The 19,665-nt window shown below is 42.9% G+C and overlaps 1 protein-coding gene across 3 annotated transcripts; it reads right to left on the reverse strand.

Annotated features, from left to right (window-relative positions):
• Window positions 1–1,344: 1,344 nt before the first annotated feature.
• LOC125551540 (uncharacterized) lies at window positions 1,345–4,845 on the reverse strand. Of its 3 annotated transcripts, XR_015601088.1 has the most exons (5): window positions 4,303–4,845; window positions 3,494–3,593; window positions 3,154–3,294; window positions 2,955–3,063; window positions 1,345–1,640 (listed from the first exon to the last, which is right to left on the reverse strand). XR_015601088.1 is itself a non-coding variant. In XM_048714796.2 (3 exons), the coding sequence occupies exons 1-3, from the start codon at window positions 4,730–4,732 to the stop codon at window positions 3,243–3,245; spliced, it is 582 nt and encodes a 193-aa protein (XP_048570753.2). In that variant the 5' UTR covers window positions 4,733–4,845; the 3' UTR covers window positions 1,345–3,242. The 3 variants fall into 3 exon arrangements, 1 of the variants encoding a protein (XP_048570753.2); XR_007302774.2 differs by having other exon boundaries at window positions 2,955–3,294; XM_048714796.2 differs by having other exon boundaries at window positions 1,345–3,294.
• Window positions 4,846–19,665: the final 14,820 nt, after the last annotated feature.

Genomic DNA, 19,665 nt, shown 5'->3' on the forward strand with positions numbered 1-19,665 from the left:
TATCAGCGGTTAGATAATACGTCAATCCCCACTTAAATCCCCCCCCATGCAAACCCCCCTGCTTCAATTGGCAGTTCCTCTTCTCTGCATACCCTGCGTGCTTAAGTGTCCACCATCTTCATCATCCCTGGCAGGCCGCGCTACACACTGGCACACACTCTACAGCCATGTCGAGCGACAGCAAGGACAACCGTTCGGCCAGCAGTCTGGCGCCCGATGATAAGTCAACATCGGAATCATCCCGCTCGTCTTCCATGAGTCCGGCGTCAAGCCCAGACCTCGATTATATCCGGTTCATGGAAGGGATGCCGCCTCCGGAGTCGTCAGACGAAAACCAGATGAACGAGGAGCCATCGAAGAATGAAGAAGAGGATGACGATGATGATGAGGAGGAATGGTCGAACGAGGAGCAGGACGACGACGACTACAACGACGATGATGACGGCGGAGGCGATGAAAAGCCAATGGTTAGCGGTAGGAAGTGTCCTTGCCAAGACGATGTCACGGGGCCATGCAACAACAACAAGAAGAAGAAGGACTAAATTAAGCATATTGTATATATCTCTGTTTATCCTGTCAATCTCATCGCAGACGGTTAGTAATATGTATTCGATAGAGATCTTCTACATTATCGCCCGCAGGTTGGTTTGTTGAACTGTGTGCCCTGACAAGCACACAATTCACAAAAAAAGACCGTATGGGATGTCTATAATGATCGCACACAATTCTGATTACTGACCTGTTTGCCGGGTATCACACACATCTTGTTATGCCGAATCGTTTGAGTTCACCTCAATCATCGCAAACGGTTCATCGAAGTGAACTGTATGATGTATATTGCACACACCTTGATTTGGCTGCCCATTTCTGTTGCTCTGTCTCATTGTAAATAGTTCGTATAGATCAACCACTACAAGAAACTTGTTAATACATGATAGTCCTTGTTCGTCATAGATCAGCCAAAATATGTCATGCGTCCAAATCCATGACGAAATTGAAATCCCTCATGTATATTGCGTCATAATTTTACCTCCTACCTGCCATGACGGCTCTTGTCCATCATGGATCTACACCAGGCCCGCCAAGCCCAAACTAGGTTGTGACGGAACAAACCATCACCAATTTACATGACGTGAATGCAACAGTGGACCAAACAAGCCGTCTACGTGGATCTGACGTGGAGATGAACATGGCCCATGTTGTAACTAGCCCAATTAGGGATTTGCCCAATAATTTTGGTGTACAATCCAACCGATTAGCTGTTTATCTTTGTCCTTCCCTGTTTGTTTAGTCCAACCCATTAGCCCCATTTTTTGTACAGCCTATTTTCTCGATACAACACAATTTACAACAAGACAACCAAACTACATTCCTTCAAAAATAGCAATAGTTTACATGACAATACAGATTTCCAACAATCTAATCTGATTTGAAAAAGCAAAGCTAATATCAAAACATCACGAGCATATCTAGAAAGCACTATAAGTTTTTTTAAAGAGTGAGTTACATGACTTAAAAGAAAATGCACTGCTAACATATTTTAATCTCCAACGACAGCAACGATTGAAGGCAGCTATCCGAAGCCAAGTAATTCCTGCTAAAAAACTTCAATCTCCAGTAACATGGATTAACTACCAAACCTGTGTAGAATCAAAACACATTCAAAATTATAATATGTTATAAAAGCAAGCTCCCAAATGAATCCAAATAGTAATATTAGTTGATTTTCCAAGCAATCACCTGTGGGCACACCACTACTATACTAAGGTACCACGTAAATGTGGGCAACACACGTGAAAACAAGCATAACTACTCCAAAGAAAAGTGTGTCAAATGAAAGTATAATCAAGTTAGCCTACAAGTGACAAGTAACAAACACACATCACAGAACTAAAAGTGCAGCAGTTGGTTCAGCCATTGGTTCTGGACCGAACAAACAGTAAGTGTGTGGGGATAACCAGACTGGGAGCTGTCTATTTTCTCTCCTAGCAAACAAACATGAGATTTCTCAAAGAAGAATGCAAACAAACATGATACAGACAAGTACTTAGTTTTTTTTGTGAGAGGAAGTTGTGTGCCTGTACAGGTATGTAGTTTATCTGGATAAACATTTTTGTACTCTAAAAGAAATGTGAACAAAAGTGAGAGAGACAAGCACTTAGTTTTTTATGTGAGAGGAAGTTGTGTGCCTGTACATGTATTTAGTTTATCTGGATCAAACATTTCTGTACTCTAAAAGAAATGTGAACAAAAGCGAGAGAGACAAGCACTTAGTTTTTTTAGTGAGAGGAAGCTGTGCGTGCCTATACAAGTACTTGGTTTTTCTGGATTAAAATTTTCTATACAAGCGATCAGCTGAAAATTAGACACTGTACCACACCATTCCTTAACAAACAAGAATGTTAGTAAAGAAGTGATAGACTAACTTCAAGATAATTAACACAAATTGGGCATAAACATAGGCTTGTACAGAATATATTAACTCAATGTTTAAATCGGAATCAGCACCGAAGGATTTTTCATCTAACTCGATGTTTATGCTGCAATTTCATCTCAAAGCACCAACAAATACAGTACTAAACAATACTTGCTTGCCAAGTGAACTTCAAATGGCATGCAAAATATTAACACAGAATATGATACAGTTTCACTAAGAGACCTCCCGCACTAATAGTTTAATTGTGGAGTACTAAGCGTATTACTTGTTATTACATGAAAAATTCAAAATCTGTACTGTCAGACTCAGAACCCATGAACACCAAGAGATAGCAACTCCAGTGGAGTATCAATAAAATGCATAACATCAGGGAGATTGTACAATGCAGATTTTATGCACACAAAAATATCTGTACAGTTATAATTTTACTGGAGCCACACAACAGTCCACATCTTGAACAGCTCAAAATCTACAGCCTGAATAATTCACATCAAGAATGGAACGGTATGAAGCTCACCCTGTTCTGCTCGAGGACTGTGGCATCGGCATCGATCAGGTGGGAGATGTACTGTTTATAAGTCAAAAACGTGAACTACCACACAGCTTGTCTTCTTCTGCAGACATATCTTTTACGCACACATGTGTTATTTCAGTGTTATTGAACCTTAAACAACAAATATAAGTCAAAAAAATGTACCAACAAGAAAACTCTTAACCAGATTCAGGACTTTCTCCAGTTGTTGGCTGCTTGTCTTGACTGCCGATGGCACTGCTTGTGCTGGCCAAGAGAAATGGCCATGGTTGTTCACATGCTGATCTCCCCTAGGGATGGATGGATGTTGGGTGCGTGTGTGCACCTGCAAAAGGAAGAAAATCAATCACACAAGCACGCAACAAAGCACCCAGCAAGCACACACGTAGTACAGCAGCAGCAAGCACACAAGTAGTATGGCAGCAGCAAGCACACATGTATTATGGTAATAGCAAGAAAGCGCCCAGCAGACAGGTCGACCACGACAAGCAACAGCACGAGAGCATGGGTTGGGAATAAGTTACCTTGCTGGAAAGTGACGATGGGCGGCTATGGCGGCGGCGAGGCGACTCCATGCAGCGGCAAGGCAGAAGTTGGCAGAAGCAGCGACTTTATGAACATTGTCTTGAGGAGACACACAATCGATGGAACTTGTCAGTTAGTAATACCTTGCTTTCAACAACAACAAAAGATCCCTTTTTATACGATAACAATACATATCAGTAAAAACAAAAGAATGTCTATGAGGCAATTTTAGACGTGGTAACAGATTATCAGTACAAACTAAAACACGCCATAGCTATACACTAACATTTTCTCTAGAGGATATTTTTACATTGCCTTTTTAAAATCATAATTTTGCTTATTTATCAGATGCATAGTGCGCCTCTGCAAAATATTTATGTGCTCTCCCTTTACAAATCAACGAGGATGGGGAAAATATTACTATTGAGTATAGACGTATGCAGTCACAAAAAATGTCTGGTTTATATGTATAGATCGGGTAGATGAATCAGTGGGCTATGGAAAATGTATCCCTTAAGTGTACTGTTTGGTTGTTTCCAGATTAGTATTATTTTGTTACAAAAAACTATCAGGAAAAGAACAAATAAGAATGCACTCGCCAATGTCCACCCTAAGTTTTCAGAGTTTCAGCTGACTTGCTCTAAGAATATGAAACACAAAGGATTCTCCTCTGTTTGTCTAAGCTAGCTGACTTAGCTATTTCTCCTCTGCTTTAGCCTCTAAATCAGATGTTTTAAAAGCAAACTCTGAATGAACTTTATTTTACTAGCTACACTACGTCACAATATTACCTTCGGTGAAATATTACCTCCACAGCATTGCCTTGAGGAGACGCGCGCCATGGATGGAGAAGACGGCCGCGATGATGAGGGGACTAACGTCGGCGTGGCTGGCGGACAATTGGACCCGGCCACAAGGGCCGTCCATCTACTCTGGATCCAGGGCACTGTAGCCACCTCCTGTAACTCGCCTTCGCTCGTCGCCGGATGGAGATGGATCCGTTCCCGCCGCCGGCAACCTAAGGGACTTCCAAATCCAGCACTCCCGCAGCCGGTGACCTCAGGGACTTCCAAATCCGGCACTTTGTCCAGCCGCCGCCACTGCCGCCACGGCTCAGGGGTAGGACCGGGCCGTCGTAGCTCAAGGGGGTGGTCTGAATGGGGAGGGGCATGGCGTGGGGTAGTAGGGCAGGGCTCCGATGCGGGGTGGTTCAGCGCTGGCGCCGCCGGCAACGACATGGAGAAGCGCGGGGACGATAGGTGGAGCGGCGGCGGCTAATAGTTGGGGACGGGAGGAGATCGGAGAAGGATATTTAGGGTTAGGCTAGTGTGGATGTGGACTCTGTAGTTAAATGGGCTGGCTCCAAATTTTTGACCCCTCACTTTGGAGAATTGAAATCTTCCTCCTCGCGCCGTCGCGCGCTCTCAGTTTCGCTCTCTATTTTTATGTATGTGTAATGCTGATTGCATCCGATTAACACGTGGGTCAAACAAAAAGACATACTACTACACGAAACACAAGAGCCATCCATGACAGTCCAAATGGTACATAAAGAAAAAGAGGCTAGGCCCGACTAGGCCCGGTTGATCAATCTGTGATGGTCCCTCGATGTTCGTAGTAAACGAGTTGTCATTTTGAGGCCCATTCGCCCTTTGGTAATTAGTGACGGTTTCTATGACGGTTTGCGGGAACGTCATCAGAAATCCATCATGGATTAACAGGTTTCTTGTAGTGAACCATATGCACCTCATCGCACACGCAACTAAAATCTGAACTGTGTTTGATGTATCATCCATCGTAAACGTTTTGCACCTTTTCTGACGGGTTTTTTACATCACCGTTTGTGATTAATGCATCGCACGCAGTTTCGTCAAAGGGTCTCTGATCGTTGTGTCACATTAGTAGCATCCTGCGGTAGTGGAAGTTGTTCATCAAGAAATTCACCAAGTGGCACAGTCTTATCTAGCAAATTACTAGTATGATCATAAGCATCATTCATAGCAAAAGTAGCATCATCAATAACTTGTGACATATCAGAATTAATAGCAGGCGTTGGTGTTGCAAGCTTACACAAAATAGAAGGTGAATCAAGTGAAGAGCTAGGTGGTAGTTCATTACCTACCCTCATAGTAGAGGGAAAAAATCTTGGTTCTGGTATCTTAAGATTCCTCATAGTGATCAATAGATTTAAATCTCAAGTGACTCAGCAAATAGATCTATGCTCCCAGGCAACGCCGCCAGAAAAAGGTCTTGATAAAGCACAAGTATAGAGGATCGCAATAGTTTTCGAGGGTAGAGTATTAAACCAAATTTATCGATTCAAAAGAAGGGGAGCCAAATAATATTCATGAGTATTAGCAGTTGAGTTGTCAATTCAACCACACCTGAAAGACTTAATATCTGCAACAAAGTGTTTAGTAGCAAAGTAGTATGATAGTGACGGTAACAGTGGCAATAGTAACAGTAGCAGTTTCATAGTAATTGTAACATTAGTAGCAATGAAAGTAACTTGGCAAAGATAAGTAGGTGAAAAGCTCGTAGGCATTGGATCGGCAATGATAATTGTGTTGGATGATATTCATCATGTAGTAGTCATAACTTTGGGTGACACGGAACTAGCTCCAATTCATCAATATAATATAGACATGTATTCCGCATATAGTCATACGTGCTTATAGAAAAGAACTTGCATGACATCTTTTGTCCTACCCTCCTGTGGCATCAGGGTCCTAATGGAAACTAAGGGATATTAAGGTCTCCTTTTAATAGAGAACCGGAAAAAAGCATTAGCACTTAGTGAATACATGAACTCCTCAAACTACGGTAATCACCGGAAAGAATCCCAATTATTGTTTCCTTGGGGTATGCGGATCATAACTCATAATAGGTGTCTACAACTTGCAAGATAGGACCAAGAACACACATATATTCATGAAAACATAATAGGTTCAGATCTTAAATCATGGCACTCGGGCCCTAGTGACAAGCATTAAGCACAGCAAAGTCATAGCAACATCAATATCAGAACATAGTGGATACTAGGGATCAAACCCTAACAAAACTGACTCAATTACATGTTAAATCTCATCCAATCCATCACCGTCCAGCAAGCCTATGATGGAATTACTCACTCACGGTGGTGAGCATCATGAAATTGGTGATGGAACAAGGTTGATGATCACGATGGCGACGGATTGCACCCTCCGGAGCCCCGAACGGACTCCAGACCAGCCCTCCCGATGAAGAACAGGAGGTGGCGGGGGCTCCGTATCATAAAATGCGATGAATCTTCTCTCTGATTTTTTCTCCACGAATAGGTATATATGGAGTTGGAGTTAGGGTTGTAGACGGTCTAGGGGGCCCACAAGCCAGGGGCGCCCCCTTGGGGGGTAGGCGCGCCCCAGGGCTTGTGGCTCCTGGGTGGCCCCCCCTCTGGTATGTTTTCCTGCCATTATTTTTTATATATTTCGGAAATATTCTCTGTAAATTTTCAGGTCAATCCGAGCATGTTTATTTCTGCACAAAAATAACATCATTGTAATTGGCTAAAAACAGAGTCAGTCCGGGTTAGTTCCATTCAAATCATGCAAATTAGAGTCGAAAACAAGGACAAAAAAGTTTGAAAAGGTATATATGATGGAGACGTATCACAACTATTGTGTAAGGGTGAGCAAAGTGTCGACCCATGCCAAGGTAGCCATGGGCCTCCTTTTCTAGACGAAAAGGGGTCACCACAGTGGCAACATGGTCATTACCTCTCACGTAATAGTGGCCTCGTTGCTACCCAACCTAATCCTGTCGGACTAGGACAAGGGCATTTTAATGCATTGTGAGCTGATAACGATACTTTGGCGAAAGGCATCCCTCCTTCCGTGTCGTTGTCTCGGCCGAGCCCATCGTCTTGATACGTCCACTATACGCGTGTCAATAAAATTGACCTTTATGTAGTGTGCTGACACACGTCCTTTTGATGCTCCTCAAGCCGCTTGTTTGCTCGACTCTAATCTTGCCAAGCAATCAACTGGCCGATGAGGTGGAGGTGGAGTGGTCGAAAATCAAGAAGGGGATACTTCCTGGCAAGGAGCTTGTCAGGTATTGGCTTGTCGGGAATTGGAATCTTGTCCTTTAGTACTAACGTAGTACTTCGAAGATGACCTTCTAGGAGGCCTTCTTCATGGTCTTGTATGTTGGTATCTTTTCTACAGTAGTCCTTCGGCAAGCATTGCCATCGGGAAGGCTACAACTACCTGTACACAAGTCAGGGTACTAAGACACCCATGTTTTAGTGTACCGACAGTTTCGATCATGACTCAATTTGTCAAGTGCTTGGTGATATTGCTCCAAAAACCCTCAAATACTTCACCACTTCCATCCTATCCAAAACACTAAATGACCATCTTAGTCCCACCGAAACACTCCCATCCGTACCCATCGAGATGATCCCATACACTGCCATACACTGGTACGCGTTGGTGATATACACATGGTTTTTAACCCCTTTCCGCGACGACATTTGGAACCGTCACCAAGTGAGTGTGGGCGATAGGGGGTCCTTCCCACATGACCTAGGAACCATCGGGGATATGGAGCCATGATCCAGAGGCCTTGCAAAGTGTAATTGTGTGCGATGTAGCACACACTAAATTCTTTCGCATGTGTGGGATTGGTGATTAAACGTTTTTAATGACGCAGTGAAACCAAATGGTGTGTCGTAATGAACCGTTTGGGAAACAATATGTAAGGCACACGGGCCAACATGTGGACTGTGTGCGATATGTGCCCCATCGCACACGTGTTTTTCTACGGAACCTGTCTGTCATGCAAGATTCCATCGTACACATTCCCCAACAATTATCATGTGCGATAATGTTCTATCACAAACGGTTCAGGAGCCCCTTCGCATGCATACAAGTGCTGCAGACCATTTATGATTTGTTGTGTATCACCGACGGTAGCGGCAACAGTGATGTGTGCTTTTCGTTTGGGATCCCACCCGTTTCCTGAAAAAATTGCGACTGGGATTGTATTTTACATTGGGCAAGGTTTACTCCAAGCTTTCATGTGTGTAACCGTGAAATTACAAATGGTTTCGGAGCCCTACGCACACGTAGTAGCACTGCAAATCGTTTGCGATCTGCTGTGTATCACCGAGGGTTCCGTTATGATTGACGTATACTTTTCGATGTGGATCGCACACACTCATTTAGTTGAACCATGTGCGGACCAATTGCCAGGTTAAAACAAAAATATCCCATTTTGAATCGGCATGCAAACAGCAAATTCGCCACAATATTCAATTGAACAAATAGTGTCCACATGAAGAACATTCATCAGATTTTGCAACAATTGCAGTTGAACATACGGTAGCTAAATTCTAATGATTTGTCCACACATATATGCATTACATAATTAATCATAGTGTGCGAAATATGAAAACCTCATCAGATGGAAAACAATGGATCCATGCATGTATGTTTAGCGGCTAACACTTACTCAATGTTTTAGGAAAACGCATGCTGAAATCTTCATTATCACCAGTGGGATTGATGTAATGATTCAGCAAGAAGTCGGTGATAAATCTCCGAACCATCATTAATTCACTAGCCGGGAGCGGTTTAGGGGACCTCGGTTCTAAGATGAGCTGCAGTATTTTTAAGATCAGAATGTGTCATATGAGTGGGGTAGAATATATTAATTAAGATAGACTTACTGGTACTAATTCGCGAGGATCGTCACAACAATCAGCAGATTTGCAGATGGAGATCATGTGTCTGCAAACATAGTATCCACAAAAGTTGGTCCCTACTTCTTCCTGAGGACACTAAATTTTTTTGTACAGAATTAGTCATGTATTTGTCCTGTTAGGAACAACCTAACCGGTGTTAGATGTATTATTTTTTCTTTGGACAAAAATAGAAATAGGTTTATTTAGAAGCTTGAACATTTGACTAGCGCAAGAAAAGGTATTTGTAGACTATTGGATAAATTTTCCGAATATAACGGATTTTGGTGTGTTACCGGAGAAACGATCTCGTGCTGCAGAGCTAGTTCCCTCTTGAACAGGTTCCCTGGTTTAGTTTTCCACAATGTGAGCACACTGCAAATGAAGATGAATTTTGACAACATCAATTATTGAACCAGACATGAATGCAAATTAATTTCAACATCATAGATTTCAACACCTATCCATGAATTGCTGAATATGACTCAGATCCTGAGCATTGTTCACTCTTTGAGAGAATCCATGTAGTAAACTGTGTTCATGTTTGGAACAATGATTACTAATATCCAGTGATCGCTACAAATTAAGAAAGCCATGAACTTATGAATCATGTCGAAATCTGAAAGAAAATCAGGGTATGCGTAATAGTTTACTTGACTTACCATTCATGATATGTCTAGAGAAATGATTCTGCATGGGACGTGTTTTTGAAGAGACGGACGCCCATGTTAATGGCCAAGTCCCGTAGGTTCTTACCATCTAATGTTGTGCCATTTGCTAATGCAGGATCTATGAAATACACACTCTCCCTTTTTCTTCTATGCGCGTTCAATCCCCTGAGAGGAATAAAATGCAGTTGGCTATTTATCATTTACAGCCTTGTATGGAGAAGTTGATCAGAGTTTGTTAAGTACTTACAAAATTAGGCATCTAACAAATGTGGCATCGAGCTCGTTGAAGTTGACAAAGAGATGTAAGTCCTAGAAACTCACATTGATGGAACTAGCATCGTGTCGGAAATGATCTCTGTTGTAGTGGATTAGCAAACCATGATGACATGCTGACATTAGATCCATGCAATATTCATGTAACTCGCGGTAATAGTAGCTGCACTCATCAAAATATTCGCCAACAAGAAATGGCTGGCCATGGACGTAATTGCGTGCTTGAAGTGCGTCTACTTTACTTTTAGCTAGCAACAAATCTACTTCTTCATCATCCATGCCATCAAAAAAAATATTACTCCCCGATTCGAACAACCTGCTGTTAATTTGGTTCTGGGTAATGAGTACTTTAGGTAAGAGGCAATCGTTCTCTTTCCTCTTCGCTCTCCCGCCGTGCTTCCTCGCGGGTGCAGCCTTTTTGGCTGCTTCCTTCTTGGTACTTGAAGCATTTCTGGCAGAACATCTAGTTGGCTACAAGGTAGACTACCGAGCATATGGTGAAGCTTCGACGGACTGCTTAGTAGACAGTTTATCTATGTCGGACCGCTGAGCTGGTGGTGCTACTGTGATGGACTGCTAGGCTGCAGGAGCAGAGGCATCGGACTGGTGACCATGCGTTGAAACTATGTCAAGTTTCTGCGTAGGTGGTGCCAACTTGTCGATGTGTTGAGGAGGTCGTGCCAATGCGTTGGTTTGCTGAGCAGCAAGTGCTGACGCATTGGTATGCTGGTCATGCGACTGCGGACCGGCGGACTAATGAGCAGTCGGTTCTGGACCTACAGACTTCTTAGAGGGCGGTTCCGAAGCATCAGACTCCTTAGCAGTCCGTTCCACCAGGTTGGTCTGTTGAGCATGTGCTGCAGCTGGGTCTCCCCCCGCTGCTTCCGTGGCCGGCATCTGAACCAGTGGTGCGTCTTCAGCAGTTGTAGGCCTTGCCACTGGCTGCTCTGGGGCGGAGGATGGCATGGCCTGTACGGCACAAAGTCGGGTCGGCTGATCATAGGTTGATGCATCAGTCGTCAGATTACGAGTATTAGGTTCTTTGGGGGAAGCATGCACCAGTAGAGGGGCAACATTTGTTGCTCTTGGCGGGGCTTCAGGGATCTCATCAATGAACTCTATTTCCTTTCGTGGCCACTGGATGTGATGTAACAGTGTTCTCCCAAGGTCCTTTGCTCGTCAAAGTCTCCTAGGACATTCTTCAGGGCAAATTCATTGAATCCAGGCTTTACTTTAGTCACGTAGCACTTCACACAGCCCGGCTTCAATGGCACATTGTCCAACAAGAGGCCCTCTTCCAAGAAGGGTGGGCAAACCCAGGCTGTTGTACCTTTTAATGTACCTTCATAATGTGTAAGCATGCCCTTCTGTGTGTCTTTCATTCCAGATAGATCAGATATAGCATCATCATGAGCAGTTGCAGTCTCAGTGTCGCTAGGATCAGCTAATGCACAGCTACTCTTGTGTTGTGTTGTCGCGCAATAAGAAGCATCGTCCATGCCCACCTCCCCTCCCATTTGTTGGCTATCTATCAGTGTTAGAGTCTTCTGCATCATCATTGACTCCTCAATATCCTTTCGAACAGACGGATACATGTCCTTCCTCAACCTTTCATACAATTCATTCTGCTTCATTTCACTCCTCGCTTTTTTCATCATGAGCCTCTCTTCTTTGCTGATTGTGAAAGCCCTCTTGTGCGGGACATTAACACCTATACCCCTTGCACGGCCAGATTCTAGCTCTCTTGTTTCTAGAGCATCGGACAGAATCTCACATGGCCCTGAGTTCCTGAAGAACCTTCCAGGGATCTTGGAAGCCTCTAACATCACTTGATACAGTTCTTCGTCACGTGATTTTTCAAAGTAATAAGTTCCGTCATCACGCCTCTTTGCACGTGCCCGCAAGTAGTCTCTGGTGTGTTCGCCCCTGATTTCACAAAAGGTCGGTTGCCCACCCGCCGCTACTGCTTCTTTGTCCTCCTAGTCCCATATCGGCTTCATGCCGTAGTATCCTGCCGCACCCATATGGTGGGGGTGTATGTTCTTCTTCTGAAGTTCCGATTGCTTGGCACTCTTCTCAACAAACTCTTTAGTTGCCCTGACCCTTTTGAATTCTGCCCAGTCTGCCTTTGTAATTTGGGGGTATGCGGGGATTGGGTCCTTGCCTTCACTCAAGTACTTCTTGTACAGCACGTGCTTCAAGTTTCTCCAAGCATCCCTACCCTTCTTCAGTGCAGCGTATTCCACCTACATTCTCCACTACTCTAGAACGTTGAAGTGATCAATAATCTCCTGGACTATCCTTCGCCGCGTTTCTGTGTCAGCCTTCCGAAACCTTGGCAGATTAATGTTGAGCCTTTCCCTACCAACAAATCAACACACACTCCTGAACCTCGTGCGTGCATTATCTGGTTTAATTGGAGCCCAAGACTTTAAATTGATATCGGTTACTTTATATAGACATTTAGGCTGGTGTGTGGGCTTCCTTGGAGCGTTCCTCCGTGTCCTGACCAGAAGGGTAACTACTGCAGCTCTATCCCGTTCAAGATTACTTGATCCCTCACAATCTGCTGAAGACCTAGGTTGTCGGAATCAGATGAAGATACATCGCCTGAAGCATGAGTGATGTCGCTGCTACTGGGCATCTACAGAGAACACATGCGAAACTGAGGAAAGGAGGATAAGCATAAAACTAACAACTGCAATGAAGCTGCCTAAACATGTCATGCAATAATTTGGATAATGTACAGCTAATTTGTTAAGTTTGTGTGACTCGGGTGCCTGCGATTTGTAAATCGACAGTAACTTATTGGAACAAATATAGCTTATATGTACCAGTTAGGAAGGCAGATAATGAACATATATACGCTCTCCTTCATTTTATAGCCAATTTGGGAACATATGGAACGAAATAGGAGGAGGGATTGCGAGGAAATATGCCTCACCGTGACGGAGAGCAGTACCAACAGGCTTCTTAATGCAAACCCATCTAGACCACAGGAGAGGCATGGGTTACAGGATCGATATGCTCGAGGGTGGCTCGTGAGCAAACAAAGAAGGGGAGGTAAGGGAAGCCGCATGTTGGTAACGGCACTGGAGGTAGGCTTGATGACGAAGAGCGGGCACACGACCGGGGTGAGCACGCCGGTGCCGGAGATGGTTCTGTTGTGGATCCGGGGGAGAAGGAGCTGGCGATGGAGATTGGGTGGACTAGTTGAGTGAAATGCGGCCGAGCGGTGGGGGGGTTTCGGTAGCCTAGGTGAAAAGGTTGAAAAATATCCTCGGTCGCCGCATGGAAAGGCCTATGCAAACGGTTGCCTCTAAGCGCTCGTGTGCACAAAGAGAAATTTTTCATTTGGAATGAAGACGTACTAATTTTGAAATGAAGACGTGAGTTCATCATATCGCCTCTAAATTTTTCCCACGTTAAGCAATCACCATTATACCACGGGTTTGATTTGCTGGCGCATTTCAGGTTTCGTGTCCTATATTTAAGACATTTTTTGGCATTTACCATGCATTTTGGCATATAAATCAAATCCTAGCCGGACTGCATTTCCTATCAAAAGGGATGAGGATTGTCGTTCAATCTGGGAGCATCCAATGGTGCAGATATATGATCTGTGGGGTTTGGGTTCTTGCCAATCAGAATGCATGACTCAGATCGTGCGCGCATAAAGGGGGGCATCGGCACGGTTTGGTAGGCACACGACTTTCTTGAGTGAACCGTGTGCTATTTGAAAACATTTACATGAACCAGAACTCCATGTGTTGTCGAAAGGGATGAGGATTGCCGCTCGATCAAGGAGCATCCAATGGTGCGGATGTACAGTCTATGGGGTTTGGGTTCTGGCCAATCAGAACGCACGACTCTGATCGCACGCATGGCAGGGGGGTGATATGTCTCCAACGTATCTTTAATTTTTGATTGTTCCATGCTATTATATTATCTGTTTTGGATGTTTAATGGGCTTTATTATGCTCTTTTATATTATTTTTGGGACTAACCTATTAACCGGAGGCCCAGTGCCGGTTTCTATTTTTTTTGCCTATTTCAGTGTTTCAAGGAAAAGGAATATCAAACGGAATCCAAATGGAATGAAACCTTCGCGAGTATCTTTCTTGGAACAAACGCAATCCAGGAGACTTGGAGTGGAAGTTAGAGATGCAACGAGGCGGCCACGAGGTAGGAGGGCACGCCCAGGTGTGTAGGCGCGTCCCCCACCCTTGTGGGCTCCTCGTAGTTCCACCGACGTACTTCTTTCACCTATATATACTCTTATACCCTAAAAACATCCAGGGGAGCCACGAATCCACTTTTCCACCGCCGCAACCTTCTGTACCCGTGAGATCCCATCTGGGGACCTTTTTCGGTGATCTGCCGGAGGGGGAATCGATCACGGAGGGCTTCTACATCAACACCATAGCCACTCTGATGATGTGTGAGTAGTTTACCATAGACCTTCGGATCCATAATTATTACCTAGATGGCTTCTTCTCTCTCGTTGGTTCTCAATACAAAGTTCTCCTCGATGTCCTTGGAGATCTATTCGATGTAATATTCTTTTGTAGTGTGTTTGCCGAGATCCGATGAATTGTGGATTTATGATCAAGTTTATCTATTAACAATATTTGGTTCTTCTCTGAATTCTTATATGCATGATTTGATATGTTTGCAAGTCTCTTCGAATTATCGGTTTAGTTTGGCCTACTAGATTGATCTTTCTTGCAATGGGAGAAGTGCTTAGCTTTGAGTTCAATCTTGCGGTGTCCTTTCCCAGTGACAGTAGGGGCAGCAAGGCATGTATTGTGTTGTTGCCATCGAGGATAAAAAGATGGGGTTTATATCATATTGCTTGAGTTTATCCCTCTACATCATGTTATTTTGCCTAAAGCATTACTCTGTTCTTATGAACTTAATACTCTAGATGCATGCTAGATAGCGGTCGATGTGTGGAGTAATAGTAGTAGATGCAGAATCATTTTGGTCTACTTAACATGGACGTGATGCCTATATTTCATGATCATGCCTAGATATTCTCATAACTATGCGATTTTCTATCAATTGCTCGGCGGTAATTTGTTCACCCATCGTAATACATGCTATCATGAGAGAAGCCACTAGTGAAACCTATGGCCCCCAGGTCTATTTTATATCATATAAGTTTCCGATCTACAATTCTAGTTTACTATTTTATTTTGCAATCTTTACTTTTCAATCTATACAACAAAAATACCAAAAATATTTATCTTATTATCTTTATGAGATCTCACTTTTGCAAGTGGTCATGAAGGGATTGACAACCCCTTTACCACGTTGGTTGCAAGGTTCTTGATTGTTTGTGCAGGTAGTAGGCGACTTGTGTGTAGTCTCCTACTGGATTGATACCCTGGTTCTCAAAAACTGAGGGAAATACTTACACTACTTTGCTGCATCACCCTTTCCTCCTTAAGGGAAAACCAACGCATGCTCAAGAGGTAGCAAGAAGGATTTCTGGCACCGTTGCCGGGGAGATCTACGCTCAAGTCAAGACATACCAAGTACCCATCACAAACTCTTCTCCCTCACATTACATTATTTGCCATTTTCCTTTCATTTTCCTCTCCCCCACTTCACCTTAGCCGTTTTATTCGCCCCTTTTTGGTTCACCTCTTTTTTGCTTGCCTCTTGTGTGTCCGTGTGTTAGAACGTTTGTTTCGTCTTCATGGCTAGCCCTTCATCTCTTCCTTTGTCTCCCGATTTTGAAGTTCTTCACTTCAAACAAAGACAAGGAGAAAACTTCAAAGATGCCTGGTACAGGATGATGGAGTCCTATTGTAATTGCACTATAGAGGGAGATTTCAAGATTTTACTTCGCAATTTTTATGTTGGGCTAACCATATCCCATAGACAACTCTTGGATTTTGCCGCTAAAGGGAGTTTTCTTGAAATTGATCCTAGTATTCCGTATGATATTATAGAGAAAATAGTAGGAGTACTTCCCCCACAAAAGGGACTCCATCATACTCAAGAAGGAACCCAAGTTTTTGAGAAAATATGTGAAGTAACTAAAATTTTGTAAAAGTCTCTTGAACCCCTTAAAAATGTTAGTGGGAACCTTCACCGCATGAATATGTTGATCACTCTTTGCAATAAGTTGTTGGATGCTCTAGATCTAAAGATCTCCGAGTATGAAGGGAAACTTAAGGAACCTCCCGGATCCGAGCATAACCATATTAAAAAGATAAATACCAAAGATGAAAATACCTAGGTCTATTCTTGGTTTTATGCCTAGCTAGGGACGTTAAACGATAGCGCTTGTTGGGAGGCAAACCAATTTTATTTTTGTTCATTGCTTTTCGTTCCTGTTTAGTAATGAATAAATCATCTATCCTCTATTATGATAGTGCATTTTATGTTTTAGTTAGTGTTTGTGCCAAGTAAAGCCTTTAGGATCTTCTTGGGTGATCATTGTTTGATCTTGCTGAAAAAACAGAAAGTATGCGCTCACGAGAATAATTTTCATTTTTTACCAGAGAGCGATAAAATACCAATTCCAACTGCAGTAGATCAATATACAAATTATTTAGGTCTTTCTAATTTTTCAGAATTTTTGGAGTTTCCGAAGTTTTTGAGACCTCCATATTGCTACAGAATGTTCTGTTTTTGACAGATTCTGTTTTTTGTGTGTTGTTTGCTTATTTTGATGAATCTATGGCTAGTATCGGGTGGTATGAACCATAGAGAAATTAGAATACAGTAGGTTTAACACCAAAATAAATAAAGAATGAGTTCATTCCAGTACATTAAAGTGGTGGTTTATTTTCTTATACTAACAGAGCTCATGAGATTTTCTGTTGAGTTTTGTGTTGTCAAGTTTTCAAGTTTTTGGGTAAAGATTTGATGGATTTTGGAACAAGGAGTGGAAAGAGCCTAATATTGCGTATGCCCAAGGCAGCCCAAGGTAAAATTCAAGGACAACCAAAAGCCTAAGCTTGGGGATGCCCCGGAAGGCATCCCCTCTTTCGTCTTCGTCTATCGGTAACTTTACTTGAGGCTATATTTTTATTCACAGCATGATATGTGTTTTGCTTGGAGAGTTTTGTATGATTTGAGTCTCTGCTTTTTAGTTTACCACAATCATCCTTGCTGTACACACCTTTTGGGAGATACACACATGAATCGGAATTTAGTAGAATACTCTATGTGCTTCAGTTATATCTTTTGAGCTAGATAATTTTGCTCTAGTGCTTCACTTATATCTTTCCAGAGCACGGTGGTGGTTTTATTTTATAGAAATTATTGATCTCTCATGCTTCACTTATATTATGTTGAGAGTCTTTTAGAACAGCATGGTAATATGCTTTGGTTATGAAATTAGTCCTAATATGATAGGCATCCAAGATGGGTATAATAAAAACTTTCATCTAGAGTGCATTGAATACTACGAGAAGTTTGATCCTTGATGATTGTTTTGAGATATGATGATGGTGATATTAGAGTCATGCTAGTTGAGTATTTGTGAATTTGAGAAATATTTGTGTTGAGGTTTGCAAGTCCCGTAGCATGCACGTATGGTAACCGTTGTGTAACAAATTTGAAGCATGAGGTGTTTCTTTGATTGTCCTCCTTATGACTGGCGGTCGAGGACGAGCGATGGTCTTTTCCTACCAATCTATCCCCCTAGGTGCATGCGTGTAGTGCTTGGTTTTGATGACTTGTAGATTTTTGCAATAAGTATGTGAGTTCTTTATGACTAATGTTGAGTCCATGGATTATACACACTCTCACCCTTCCATCATTGCTAGCCTCTTCGGTACCGTGCATTGCCCTTTCTCACCTCGAGAGTTGGTGCAAACTTCGCCGGTGCATCCAAACCCCGTGATATGATACACTCTATCACACATAAGCCTCCTTATGTCTTCCTCAAAACAGCCACCATACCTACCTATTATGGCATTTCCATAGCCATTCTGAGATATATTGCCATGCAACTTTCCACCGTTTCGTTTATTATGACACGCTTCATCATTGTCATATTGCCTTGCATGATCATGTAGTTGACATTGTATTTGTGGCAAAGCCACCGCTCATAATTTTTTTATACATGCCACTTTGAATCATTGCACATCCCAGTACACCGCCGGAGGCATTCATATAGAGTCATATTTTGTTCTAGTATTGATCATCATTATTAGAGCATTGTCACGTGTGAGGAAAAAAAAGAGAAAGTCCAAATAAAAAAAGAAGGCCCAAAAAATGAGAGAAAATAGATAAGGGACAATGTTACTATCCTTTTTCCACACTTGTTCTTCAAAGTACCACCATGATCTTCATGATAGAGAGTCTCTTATTTTGACACTTTCATATACTAGTGGGAATTTTCATTATAGAGCTTGGCTTGTATATTCCAACAACGGGCTTCCTCAAATTCCCTAGGTCTTCATGAGCAAGCAAATTGGATGCACACCCACTTAGTTTCTTTTGTTGAGCTTTCATACATTTATAGCTCTAGTGCATCCGTTGCATGGCAATCCCTACTCCTCGCATTGACATCAATTGATGGGCACCTCCATAGCCCATTGATTAGCTGCGTCGATGTGAGACTTTCTCCTTTTTTGTCTTCTCCTTTTTCTCATGTATTGCGTGAAAGTTGAAAAAGTTTGGAATACTAAAGTTTGAAACAATTGCTTGGCTTGTTATCGGGGTTGTGCATGATAGGAGCATTTTGTGTGACGAAAATGAAGCACGGCCAAACTATATGATTTTGTAGGGATGAGCTTTCTTTGGCTATGTTATTTTGAGAAGACATAATTGCTTGGTTAGTATGTGTCACACCCACAATGCGGCTATGTCTCCCACGTGTCGGGGCACGACTTAGAGGCATAGCCGCATGGTAGGCATGTCGCAAGAGGGGTAATCTTCACAGAATCCCATGTACTGAATAGAAAGGGATAAAGAGTTGGCTTACAGTCGACACTTCACACAAATACAAGCTAAACATACATCAGCCAGAATACAATCAAGGTCCGACTACGGAACCAAAATAAAAGAAGACAACCCCAAATGCTAGATCCCTGATTGTCCCAACTGGGCTCCACTACTGATCAATAGGAAACGAAACGAAAACAACGATCAAGATCTTCATCGAGCTCCCACTTGAGCTCGGTGGCGTCATCTGCGCTGGTATCATCGGCACCTGCAACTGTTTGGAAGTATCTGTGAGTCATGAGGACTCAGCAATCTCACACCCGCGAGATCGAAACTATTTAAGCTTATAGGTAGGAAAGGGTAGTGAGGTGGAGCTACAGCAAGCACTAGCATATATGGTGGCTAACTTATGCAAAAGGGAGCGAGAAGAGAAGCAAAGCACGGTCGTGAACTAGAAGTGATCCTGAAACTACTTACGCACAAACATAACTCCAAAACCGTGTTCACTTCCTGGACTCCGCCGAGAAGAGACCATCACGGCTACACACGCGGTTGGTGCATTTTAATTAAGTTAAGTGTCGAGTTCTCTACAACT

Source organism: Triticum urartu, chromosome 4A (genome assembly GCF_056163025.1).
Source record: "Triticum urartu cultivar PI428250 chromosome 4A, HENAU_Tu73, whole genome shotgun sequence".
Taxonomy (NCBI): Eukaryota; Viridiplantae; Streptophyta; class Magnoliopsida; order Poales; family Poaceae; genus Triticum; species Triticum urartu.